This window comes from Arthrobotrys flagrans, assembly GCF_004000055.1.
Source record: "Arthrobotrys flagrans strain CBS H-5679 chromosome Unknown unitig_8, whole genome shotgun sequence".
NCBI classification, from domain to species: Eukaryota; Fungi; Ascomycota; class Orbiliomycetes; order Orbiliales; family Orbiliaceae; genus Arthrobotrys; species Arthrobotrys flagrans.
In genome coordinates this window covers 3,364,030-3,376,423 of record NW_027137553.1, presented here as the reverse complement: position 1 = coordinate 3,376,423, position 12,394 = coordinate 3,364,030, and the positions used below count along the sequence as shown (strand labels likewise).

Here is a 12,394-nt window from a genome sequence, read left to right as displayed (position 1 = left end):
GAAAAAAAAAATTTACGAGGATCTTGTCGGGCCAAAGCGTACGCCAAGCCCGGCAGCATCTCGCTAACGACTGGCTGCAGACCTCTTGCAACGCATCCCAGCTCCGTCGACACAAACAACTGCACGCGCCGTGGTGGAGACATATATTATTATTGCATCGCATCGCTTATATTGCACTTCACGGTATCGATATCTGCCGGCTCTGAAACGACGGACCGGGGCTCTGTACACACTACATAGTGTGTGTGTCGATAATACTAACTAACTATCTAGGGAACTAGCTCATAACTATCCAGAATTCGGACTAAAATATAACAGAGGTGCTCCACAGCACGGCAGCAACCGCAGGGACCAGCATCATGATGGCGACACCACCCCAGATAAGATTGCTGATATCCCGTTTCCTACACTCGTCTGACTTCTGACGAAATGACTTGGCTCGTTCAGCCAATTCTTCAGGTGAGAACGGCTTGATTGATCTTTCAATTTCCTGCTGCAGCTTCGTTATCTCCTGCGCTCTTAATCCGGCCGGGGTCGATTTCAGGTCATCCCTTTGCTCCTTCAGCATCTGCAAGTCGGTCTCCAATTTCTGAAGCAGCATCTCTTCCGATTTCAGATTCTCCTGCTCTTCATCAGACAGCACGTGTCGTCTGGAGTAGTTTCAAGATCAGCCACCTGCGCTTGCATATACATCTCGCAAACAATTTAAATATAATCGGCATATCTGCATTAGTTAAAGCCATTGCATTGCGCCGTAACCAGTGCGACCTGACCAATACCTTGATTTCAGTTCTCTAATGCATCTACCACTACTCTCGATGGGCTCCTCGAGGTCCCATATCAACCGGGTCAACCGCTCCAACTCATTCTGGTATGCCGCCCCCTCGATTCTGAGGCCGGAGTCCGCAAGTCGCCCATTCGCTTGGGCCATAATGAGGCGTGCGCACGTATGCAAGTCTCGACCCACCGTGGGGTGAGAAATATGCTACAGCTCGTCAAGATTACCTGTGGAATTCTGAAATCGATTAAATCAACCTATCCCGATCTGGGTGATCGCTTCGAATGTCGAGGGCTTTGATGTAAAAGGCAGAAACTGGCTGACAAAATATGATATGACACAAGCTGAATCGAATGAATTAGTTATGCTGCAGGACCAAGCCATATTTGGAGCCTTGGCTTTACGGGATTTCCCTGTAGCCTGGTAAATCCGACCAAACACATTTGCATTTGGACCCTGACAACCATATAAGGTTAAAGCCATCTGCTGCGCCGGTGTAACAGTTTTTTTGAGCATGAAGAGGTGGACGACGATGGTTGCGCACGGGAAGCGTCGCATACATTATATTGAGCTTGAGGCCAAACAACCAACCCCACATCATGTTCCTGTCGAGCCGTGTTTGCCGATACGATGATGTGGGATATATGTCTCTGCTAGACGAATCAGATTCCGTTGCACTCATCCAACAGCGTCAAACGTCTGGCCGTGAAGCAATGCCGTCCTCCCTGAGTTGGACTTTACCACCATCACAGACCAGTTCTCGCCGGCCGAACCACACCAAATACCTCCGGGTAAAATTGAGATACAGGATCTGTTATGATACAAATTAGAGTTATCGTTGGTATCGAGCTGTCAAAGCAAACCCCCTTCGAAAGTTGTTTGCGATTAAATTACACCTAACATTCTTCTATTGGAGGAATGTCCGCCTAGTTGCCGCCAGAATTCTGAATCTCCCCAAAGGCCGAGGTATGGGTAGTATGCGGAGGGTTCGATAAGAAGCAAGTGAAAATATTTGATCACCGGTTTCTATTGCCATTGCGCCTGGAACCATTTTGCAACTTTGTTGACTCGTTGTGAAGGTTGAAGGCGTCCATTAATTTTCTTTCGCCATATGCTGATCCAACTGCAAATAGAACTGGAAGAACCCCCAAAAGTGGGCATCGCGCTGTTGTTCCGTGTCCCGGAGCCAGGGTAATCCAGCCATTGAGGTGGTAATGGGTGGGGCCCTTCGGGCTGGTTCCAACTCTTCACCTTTGAAGCCCGGCAAGAACAGGGGTCGGGAAACTATGCTGTTGCAGAACCGAACGGGTTAATTTTGAGACCAAGGACCCTAGCCAAGCGAGGCACACTTTGGTTTCCTGGAATTCCAGAATCGACTCCCCCACCATTGCATCGAGAGCATCTTTGGGAAAGCTAGATCGAGGAGGGCACATTCCCCATTGCTAAGTTTCACCATGATCCTCAAGCTTATGACGAAAAGCATAGGAGGCAGGTTAATTCTGATGGATTATATTCACAGGAGGCCGTAGGCACCTACCGAGCACATGATACTTGCAGACGAAGATAAATCGAAAAGTTGAAGTACAGGCTTCAACGAAGACCCCTACGTTAAAACCAAAAATTTGCTAATTTCTCGAGGATGAGTGTCATCTAACCATTCCCAAGAAGTCACGAAATTCGTCCCTGTAACCCAACACCAAAACTGAGGCATCCTGTGGGTCTATATTAGCCAATGTTAACGCAGATCTTAGGTGGGAAAGCCCTTGTTGCAGTTGGTTCGCTGGTGGGCTCAGAGAAGGGGAAAAAAACAAAGGAGAAGCTTCACCACATACGAAGCCAAGATTCTCCAAATTCGGTCTCTGCAAGGTACAGAAATTCGAAAGAGAGGAGGGCAAAACAGTGTGCTTGCTAGGTTTCCCGAAGCCGCGCAACTATGTAGGCTAGAACCACGCCTATTAGAGAAGCTTGCCTGTCTCTCTCTCGAGATGATGGTGGTGGTTGTGACTCGGACTTTTTTTAGGAGCAGGACCCAATGGAAGGAATATATTAATCTCTCGACTCTCCCCGGAAATCCCAGTTTTCTTCATCCCTCAGGCTTACGACCTCCTCTCATTTTTCACAACGTTCAAGTTAACATCGATCTAGTCTCTCCTTTACTTCAAATTCAAGCATCGATAGCTATTGTTCATCTTTTGCAGTTCTCGCCTCACGACAGTCATTCCATTTACTGCTAACGGCCTAACAATCTCGCAATTACAGTACTCGAAAGAACCGGACGTCAATATCAATACCCAAAGTGTTTATCTGATTAGATTACAACATTCTTACCAAAAAGTTACCGAACATCGGCGCACCCAAGGTTGTCAAGTACTTGTCAAAGAGTTTGCCTATTTGTGAAACGACTCCACCGGTACCTGCATTGGGTCCTGCACAGTCCGACCCACAGGCAAGCGGAAGCTTTGACCACACGGGCGTCTAGATATCAATTCAAGAGATAGTATATCACGTGTGGGTGGTTAATTTGTCATAGAAATCACGGTCCGCATAAGGTACGAAGGGCATTTTTTGTTTTATCCATTATCTTGCAGTTGTTCCAATCCGTTTCTGCTTTTATCCGAAACGAAGATTACCTCACAGCATAGCGGGAGCATTTGGCGAATTTGCTGCTGTCTCTGCGCGGAAGCTGTACAACCCTGTTCCTTGGTCGGGCGAGAAACATGCATGCTGTTCCTTGTCGATGCCGATTTCGATGCCTTCGAGGTTTGTAACGTTTGTACGACGAAGCGAAGCAAAAAAGTTACCGGCATGGACGAGCCAACATGGTCTAAAAATCAGCCCATGCCCATGCGATACTAGCCTGAGAATCGCATGGAGCATTACATCACGAAGAACAAAAGCCCAAGTTCTAGTCCTAGTTCTTTTCCCTTCCATAGATCCCATCTACAACGCACATCGACGGGTGGCGAATGAACCTCGTTTCAGAATTGTAGATCTGGCGCCCCAACGTTACGCTGTTAGTCGAATATCTGCGCTCGCGGGTAGTTGACATTTTGCTTACTCCTGCACATACATTTCATTCCATTAAATCCAAGCAATGAAGAGGGGTCGGAAACAATGACGACGGGCTAACACGGTTCAACGTTTCACTGCATTAGGAATACCGTCGAAGGTTTATCCTTAGTGTCCCTTCTAAGACACAAGGCCATCCAATCCAAGCCGCTCTACAGCTTGTGGTCTAATTTCCTCCAGGAAACCCCATTGGCCCAAAGGAGTGTACCTTGCGTTCACTACGACATCATAGTTGTCGAAGAAGAACTATACGAGTGATCGTCGATTCCAGGAACCGACTGTGTGCACCCAAGCCTAAGACATGGAGGTTCTCTCTTATGATAACAAAGGCTCTATGCCTTCCCAAAATCCCAATGTTCCCGTCAGATCCGATGTCCACGTAACTCAAGGACCCTCCCCTCAACATTTAAATGTCCCAAGGCATCCGGCTGCAAATTCAGGGCCACATATCGAGACATTCATTGGCAACCATTTCCCAGTTATTCCTCGATTTACACCTCCAGTTTCTGGACCTAACGAGGAGAGCGTAAAAGAACCTCGTCGTTTCAAGTGCAGCCGCGAACAGACTCTTGCCCTTGAAAGATTATACCAACAGTGCCCAAAACCAAACCAGGCTACCAAGAGGGATCTGGCCCACGCTATCAATCTTTCCCCTACTCGAGTCAATGTGAGTATATACTTGGTTACATTATTCGATTACGTTCTAACAGCCTTTTCAGATTTGGTTCCAAAACCGAAGGCACAGGGCCAAGAAGCATAAGGAAATTCAAGAGGCGAAGATGGCACAGATTTTGGAAACCGCGGGTCGGGAACGCATGGCAAAGATTGCTCTCGGTACCCCTATGGCATTATCAGAGTCTTCTATGTCCGATTTGGAAACACCGACGTCTGCTACATCTGCACAGTCCTCCCTCCCATTACTGACAACAGAATTCAACCCTGCAAGTTCTACAAGCACCTCTCCACCCTATCCATCTTCCAAAGAAGCCGCCGCTGCTTCTCTAGCAAGATCTATCACTATCGCCAGTGCATATGCTTCGTCATACGAGGGAGAAGGTGTCTCTCAAGGATACCACCCCGGTGCCGCCCCCTACGATGGCCTCCCACCACCAAATTATTCACTTGATCCATACGACCCAAACTTCTATCCGGTGTCTAATTTCTCCGACTGGGGTTCGTCTTACAATTCTTCTGTCTCCTATACGCCAACTCCAGCTGGACAGCGTGAAGATCCCTTTGAATTCGACAACATGTCGGCTTTGAATTCTCCATACCACAATGCACCCCTTTCCGGTGTTCCGCCAGTTTTCCAAGACGACTACTCTGCCTTCGCAGCTGCCGTGCAGATGAACTCCATGCCTAAGGCTATGAACATGAATCTCAAGTCAAGGCCCGTTCCTAGCGGATTAGTCCTCAAGAACAGCGACCGACCAGCATTTTCTCGAGTGGCTACCTGCCCCGATCTTTCGAATGTTGAAAGCATTTCCATGCAACAGACACATAGACCAATGCATACATCATCAGAGACATCTTCGCCGGTTCTTGAGAACGGCCCTAAGCAACTGGCTGCTCCAGGTATGGAGAGGTCTCAGTCATACACCGAGCGACCATCTCTGCAGCAAGAGATCGCCCTTCGACGCCTTCGACCTATGCCGCCCTCCCTTGGACCGAACGCTCGGACCCAGCGCATCTTTCATGGAAAAATCAATGGATCCCATTCTGTACACGGAACTCCACTTCCAACGCCACCTTCGGATGCCGATTTTGGTAATGCTACAGTTCAGCACAAACTCAAGAGGAAGCCCTCGGACCTCTCCAAAGAACACTCTCCTGATGTTCCAGACCTCGAGAGCGACGGCGGTTTTACCAATGAGGATGCGCCCATCAAGCAGAACCTTGCCTCGCCGCCTCCTACCCCTGAGACTGCGGGATTGGCGGCAGTCAATGGATCTTTCAAAGAAGAGTCCTCGGATCAGCAATACACTAACTTTACAAAAATGCTCGAGCAGAGTTCTCCCATCGTTTCTACTGCTGCCTTCGACGGCCACTCCGACTTCCAACCAAACGTTGAACACTGGATCAGCGGTCACCCGCAACCTTACTGGACCCCTCACGGCCAGTCCGACAACCACGTCAACTATGATATTTCCCAGCAATCCCAGCAGGCCTATGGGATACACGACGGCCGACAGCGACATTAAATTCAAGTATCGTACACCGCTCCTTCATTTTGTTTCTCATTTCTCATCGAGCATTTTTAGCGTTTCATTTCGCTCTGAGTTTCAAAACATCCCGACTTTCGTTATTTCCTTTGTTATTTGGTTTCATCTACAAGTGATAACTGGCGCAAACTGTGGTTGGTTTTCTTTGCATTTTTGATTATCTTCGCTACCGGCTTGGGGTGATTGGTGTTTTACAGTTTTCGACAGGCAACTGTCACTTGTTTCTCCGCTCTTGATTTTGATTACAACAAAGTATGCTTTGTAGTTTTTCTTTACTCGTTTTCTCTTTACCCGGATGTTGCTGAGACGGCGAATATACCGATCTCCCGTATAGGCCTTGGAGCCCTACTAGCCATCTGATGATTTTAATCCTCTTTTTTAAAAAAAATTTATCTATAGCTGCTGTGGATATAATAAAAAATATAATAGAATGAACCCTGATTTATCTTGGGAAACTATCTTTCAAGTCGACGTAACAGCGTATCAAGATTGAGATCCTAGCAGGCGTATGCCCGGCTGACAATCTTCAGCTCGGTTTCTTCACTTCAAATAGGAAATATATTACCGTTCCATATAATAGCATAGATCACATGTTAAGTAAGATGACTTGCACCAGTTTAACGAGTCATTTTCGAGGAAGCCTTACCTATAGTAACGTCGTGGTAAGTCCCACCTACCCAACCGCCAACTTCGATCGCGAGATGAGCTTATTCCTCCTGCTGGAACCTCTCAGTTCTCCCAGGACCATGGACAGGCAGCTTCGCCCCCTTCTCGCCCTTGTCGGACCAGGTCTAATAATCACCCAAACCGTTAATTAACGGTATACGAAGCTCTGGGATCTCTTTTCTTCCTTTCTCAGTGCCCCTCGTCCAATGGTCCAGGACCCCTCGAAGCCCCTCATTTTTGGGGAAAATTTCATAAAAAATGCTCTTTTTGATCCTTTCCCCATGTCCATACATGTGGGTCGATGATGGGCCCTCGAGCTTCGCCCACGACCGAGATAATCTCGTGACCCCTATTATTTCGGATTGCCATGTCGAGACTAGTCCAGCATCTCAACCTCCAATGGTAATTCTCCTCGACACGGGGATGGATCACTATCACATTACAAATTTACCGTCTACGACCCCCAAGAAAAGATGCCCCATGGCAAAATCCACCTTCAAGCCTGGACTCTTTGCCACTAGTATGAAATAGCCATAGATGTCTCTTTTTTCGGTGACATTTTTTTTGCAACTCGGAAGGGAAAGAAAATAACAAGTGTCTCGAATTAAATTTCAACTTGTTGGATTTCATTTCGTGATTTGCCGCAGTGGGCATCCGTGCGAGAGTAGACCAGCTGCCGGCTCCCCAACCGTGCCCCCGGGGCTAATGAGATTTCATCGAAGCAAGCGGAGATCCGAATGGAAGGGAAAAAAAAAATTCGCCTGAACATGTTGCAAATCCCTGACTAACCTTACTCTAGCTAATGATGGAGCTCGCATCGTTATCCCGTGTTTTGGGGTAAGTTTCCTGGATTTTCGCTAGGTATCATAATCGAGTATGTTTGCCAGCCATTTAGTGCTGTCTCGCCTGCTTCAATCTTATCCTCGGGAGACTCGGACGGGCGCTTATGCTAGATTCCGTCTTTCGCGGTTGAGCTTCCTGCAGGAGCATTGATGCATGATGTATAAGGCATCCGTTTTGGCTTGTCGAAAGGGGCCCGAGCACACTTGGTATCCTTCTTCTTTACGCAGCAGATCCCATCCCCGTGTCCGCGCGTTTTGTTGGCGTTGCAGTTCCAATCGGGATTATATTGATATCTAAACGGCATAGGTCGACAACCTCGACTCCGGAACGGTCGCCGGAGCTGTCGAGTTGTTTTCTGGCGGTTGAGACTCCATTACCTTCCCTACGTAAATCAACCAAAACACTATTCAGAAAATGGCAATTTATGAGATGAAAATAGGAGATCGTTGTGTGCCTGCAGCGGAAAAAGCCCTCCGAAACGGCGATGGAAGGGAAAAAAACTTCTTATTCTTTTTTTGCATTCGTGTACAAGTTAAAACGGTAGAGCTGTAACCGACGTCATTTCTTTGGACTAGGAAATACACCTAATTTTGTCCCTCGCCTTCAATTTTTAATTCGATTCCTTCTGCCTCACAGGCTTTTTTGACATATTCCACCACCTAAAACCCCATTAGCTTCGGATCGCTCAAGAATTGTACATCGTGGAATAATCAAAAATCCCCAGCCTCAACGGCCTGCCCCCCGTTGCAACAATGGTAAATGTTGTAGGCCTCGGCCTGAATTGCTAGCTTGTTTTGCGGTCTTGTCTTCGATTTATGACCCCTTGCTCGCCGTAATTTCTTGACGATCGGTTCCCATCACAAGAAGTTTACGGAGTATTAAAACACGCCTCATAATGACCACCGCTGGGATATTGCCGCAGGCCATTGAGCACAAAAATGTGGAAATTTGACGGGAATGAGAATCCCGGGGGACAAGGCTCCCATTCCTCGAGGGGAGGGGGATGTCGGTCTTCGGAAGGAGGCTTGGGAGAAATGGAAAAACTTGTCGCCGGGAAATCCGAGACGGATACCGAAAAAAATAAAAATAACAAAAAAGAAAAAGGTGCTGCTGACCTGCTTATCACGTTCCGACGTTCCAAGGATTTCATACCAGAGCTTGCCATCATCGTCTTTCCTATCTTGTTCCGCCCCAGCCCTTAGAAGCTCCACCACGACATCTCCATGCCCCTCAGCCATGGCGTGGTGCAGCGGCGTTTGATTCGATGCGTCCGAAGTATTTAAGGGGGAACCATGCTGGATTAGGAGTTTCGCGATGGGCACCGAACCAGTAGCTGCGGCCCGGTGGAGGGGTATCTGGGAACGATTGTCGCGGATACGGGCTGAAGCTCCATTTGCAAGAAGGAGCTTCACCGTTTCCAGGTGGTTTTTTGATGTAGCAAAGTGGAGCGCGGTCTGGGAGCTTGATGTTAGATTATGCATGAATGTATCGATGAATTGAGCGCAGAGCTAACCTGGCCAGTATTCGCTACAGTAAGACATGTTAGTACAGAATGGTCATGAGCTCATTTCATAGATGTGATAACGTTACATACTTTTCTGATTCACGCCGGCACCTCTCTTGATGAGCTTTCCGACAAGAGCATCGTTTCCGGTGCTAGCAGCAATGTGGAGCACGGTCCAGCCCGAAGAATCCGTCTCATCAACATCTAGACCCTTGACGAGTAGCAGCTGATCCGCTATCTCATCATGGGAGTTCGAAGCCGCCCAGTGTATCGGCAGACGCTCATCATCATCTTTCTTTAGCGCATCCTTGGGATGCGATGCGAGCAGGGATTCGAACAATTGAGCTAACGGTCCAGAACTTAGCTATGGGTCCGTTCTACGGGTAATCGGCTTCGGAGATGGCTTACTTTTACCTTCCCTGGCGGCATCATGCAGAGGGAATTTTGCTTTCTCGTCACCTATCGCTATCGCTTGTGATGTTGCGGACATGTTGATTTGTGGGGTTGAGTTGTCGTCGGAAGATGGTTGGGTAGACGCGGCAAAGCGAAACGTGAAATGTTAGAGCTTACAAGGTGGGACTTTTTCGGGGATTAAATGTGAAATAGAGTATTGAAGGACAATCGAAAGAGAAAAAAAAAGAGTCGATTATAAATGGCCTACAACGGTAGTCATGCTCGGGTATCAAAATGAAAGTAAATGGCATCGCATTCGCGTAGTATCAACCTCAAGATCAAGATGCATATGTCCCGTGATCCGAAAGGCTCAGAACCCGCGAGACCGTTCTAACCGCTTCTGTTCAAGATCTTGTTCATATGGTCCGATGCATTGGAGTAAGTCGTCTCCAGATAGGTTTGCCTCTTCTTCAGGCCTTTGATATCCTCCACCAGAGTGTTCCTTTCCGTCTCCAGACGCTTCTTGACCTCGGACGTATCCTCTTGAATGAACCTGCGACCGATGTTAGCCTCGATATATGTATCAGGTGACCATTCCGGTGGCTGACATTTTCCCGACGCCTTCGTAGACTTTGGTTGATGCTGGCAGCGAGCTCAGCTCTGACTCTGTAAGCTGAATCAGGCGAGTGTCTCGCTGCTTTGATGTGATCTGGGACTTGACCACCGCCAGCTGCTGCTGGGACAGGATAGCTTGGGTCTCGATCTCTTGCAGAACCTATAGGCACTCGTCAGCAAACCGACTTCGAGCAGGGCTCACTGGAAGGTACCTGCCTTCTGCAGGGCCTCGTTTGGTATCGACATCTTCGATGGTTGTGCTTTGAAGTGAAGATGGTGGCTCGTGAGGGCCGGAGCTGTTGTTCTACGAAGTTTCCCAATTTGTGAGGGGTCTAAATGCAACATATCCAACACACAATCTTAAAACAAATTCACGTTCTTTCAATAATTTCAGAAGACCCAGCCAAAACGATTAAACCCATATCTCATCTAACGGTGTGAAAAGATATACCCAAATTCCTATCTCGGATTGTTCTGTAAATATAACCATTTGCCCTAGTCCGAAGCTGGAAAACCGCCCAAAATTCGTGTTTAGAGTAAAGACTGCTCTGAATCAAAGAAGCACCGACGGCAAAAGGGACCTTAGAAAAGTAGTTCGGTTGCACAAATATATTTCAGAGGTAATTTTAGGTTGTTTCAATTCCATAAAATTCTTGAAATTCAAGATTTCCAACTGTGCGAAGACCTTGGCTACAAAAACGGTATTCCAAAAAGCGGCAATATTGTCTGGGACCAGTACAAGACCAGCGGTACTGCAAAAACAAAACGGCAATATTGCAAGAAATGGTAATATTACATCCCGGACTCGATGCTAGACTAATAGTACAGCCGTCGTACAATCTGTTATTGCAAAAGTGACCCTGCAAAAGCGCTACTGCAAAACTGGCTTACAGAACAAAACGTAGTCCACAGCCGGATACAGTCCATAGTCGTTGGATGTACTCCACTAGAACTGGATGCAGTCCGTCACAATTGGATATATTGCCATTGGATATACTTAGTCTCGTACCGAGGCTCTAGAAAGTCGTCACGATATATTGCCATAACTGGACATGTTATAAGTTTGTCATGATTGAATAAAGTCCACAATCGAATTTACCACTGTCGGAACTTTATGCTGTGATACTAGACCGCACATTATATGGATTTATGCGTATATGCGTATATGTAACTCTGATTCCCAGGCTCTTCAAGCCTCAGTAGTCAGGTCATTTAGATCAAGATGTAAAACAAATCCAAGACCTTTCTCTCTGATTCTAATATTTCAATCGTTCAATATCTCCAAAGGGTCCCCTCCCATAAGCTCTAACCTCAAGCTGCAGCTGTCACATTCACACAATACCCACCCCATACCGGCTTCGAAAAGGACCCCTCTACTACCCACTCACTCACCTTACAAAAAAAACAAATGAAATATGTCCCAAACCTTCCTCCCCCCACAGATCCACATCCTCGCCTACAAAACAATTGCCATAAACCCCCAAGCCTCAGCCCTCGACGGCGTCCCTCTAATCTGCGGAGTATTCGTCTACATCAACGACCCCCCGAGTGATCAATCCGACGCCATCGGAATAAAATGCAGTCTAAAGGACGTTCCACCTTCAATCATGGAACCAGCATCCGATCAAATGCAACGTGTTCAACAATCGGAAAAGGACAGCAGGGTGAAATGGGTCACTGGTGATAGGGTTTATGTTAAGGAACTGACGTTTACGTTTGGGATGGTGAAGATCGTGGATCCTGATATTGGGATGTTGGGGTCGTTGCCTTTACCTGTTGGTAGTATTACTCATGGGGTTGCAGGTGTCGGTGGAGGAAGGTGTTGTGAGCGGTCACAGTGTGGATCCCAGCGTCGGTCTTTTATCACATGCCCAGAATTCGGGGCTTGTCGACGCACAGAATCAAGATGTTCGAGTAAGAATTTTACGGATGGGGCGTTCGTTCAGACGAAGATAAAGTGCGAAGATCAAGCAACTTGCACCATCAACAAGGCCAACCCCGGAGAGTGAGAATGGTGAAGGGATACCTGGGATGTACGGGTCCTATGCTACCTAATGGGGCTGTTGTGATTGAGGAATAAAAGGGATTTGGTTTTGGTAGGTATGAATATGCTTGTGCTTGGGGGAAGCTTTAACATTATTATGCTGGCGGTTACGGTTCCTTTTTTCATTCTTTCTTTTGGAGGTCTTTCATAAGGATACTGTGGAACGTTTCGGTTTTGCTACTGTTAAGAAGCTTCGAATTTTTGTGGAATAGGTCTATGGGATCGGGTTGAAGAGCTGTTTGGTAGTATGTCTTACCCCG

At 47.3% G+C, this 12,394-nt stretch overlaps 5 protein-coding genes across 5 annotated transcripts; 2 read left to right on the top strand and 3 right to left on the bottom strand.

Moving 5' to 3' along the window:
* Positions 1-304: 304 nt before the first annotated feature.
* On the bottom strand, positions 305-931 carry DFL_007456 (uncharacterized protein; the record flags this gene model as incomplete). The annotated part of the gene is made up of 2 exons (XM_067637042.1): positions 305-650; positions 780-931. The coding sequence occupies 2 exons, from the start codon at positions 929-931 to the stop codon at positions 305-307; spliced, it is 498 nt and encodes a 165-aa protein (XP_067488598.1).
* Positions 932-4,148: 3,217 nt separating this feature from the next.
* DFL_007455 (uncharacterized protein) lies at positions 4,149-6,048 on the top strand (the record flags this gene model as incomplete). Its single annotated transcript, XM_067637041.1, has 2 exons — positions 4,149-4,514; positions 4,567-6,048. The coding sequence occupies 2 exons, from the start codon at positions 4,149-4,151 to the stop codon at positions 6,046-6,048; spliced, it is 1,848 nt and encodes a 615-aa protein (XP_067488597.1).
* A 2,114-nt stretch (positions 6,049-8,162) lies between these two features.
* On the bottom strand, positions 8,163-9,572 carry DFL_007454 (uncharacterized protein; the record flags this gene model as incomplete). The annotated part of the gene is made up of 5 exons (XM_067637040.1): positions 8,163-8,237; positions 8,694-9,032; positions 9,092-9,105; positions 9,173-9,427; positions 9,491-9,572. 5 exons carry the CDS (start codon positions 9,570-9,572, stop codon positions 8,163-8,165), a joined length of 765 nt encoding a protein of 254 aa, XP_067488596.1.
* Positions 9,573-9,865: 293 nt separating this feature from the next.
* On the bottom strand, positions 9,866-10,336 carry DFL_007453 (uncharacterized protein; the record flags this gene model as incomplete). The annotated part of the gene is made up of 3 exons (XM_067637039.1): positions 9,866-10,028; positions 10,084-10,250; positions 10,307-10,336. 3 exons carry the CDS (start codon positions 10,334-10,336, stop codon positions 9,866-9,868), a joined length of 360 nt encoding a protein of 119 aa, XP_067488595.1.
* A 1,169-nt stretch (positions 10,337-11,505) lies between these two features.
* Positions 11,506-12,099, top strand: DFL_007452 (uncharacterized protein; the record flags this gene model as incomplete). Its single annotated transcript, XM_067637038.1, has 1 exon — positions 11,506-12,099. The coding sequence occupies one exon, from the start codon at positions 11,506-11,508 to the stop codon at positions 12,097-12,099; it is 594 nt and encodes a 197-aa protein (XP_067488594.1).
* Positions 12,100-12,394: the final 295 nt, after the last annotated feature.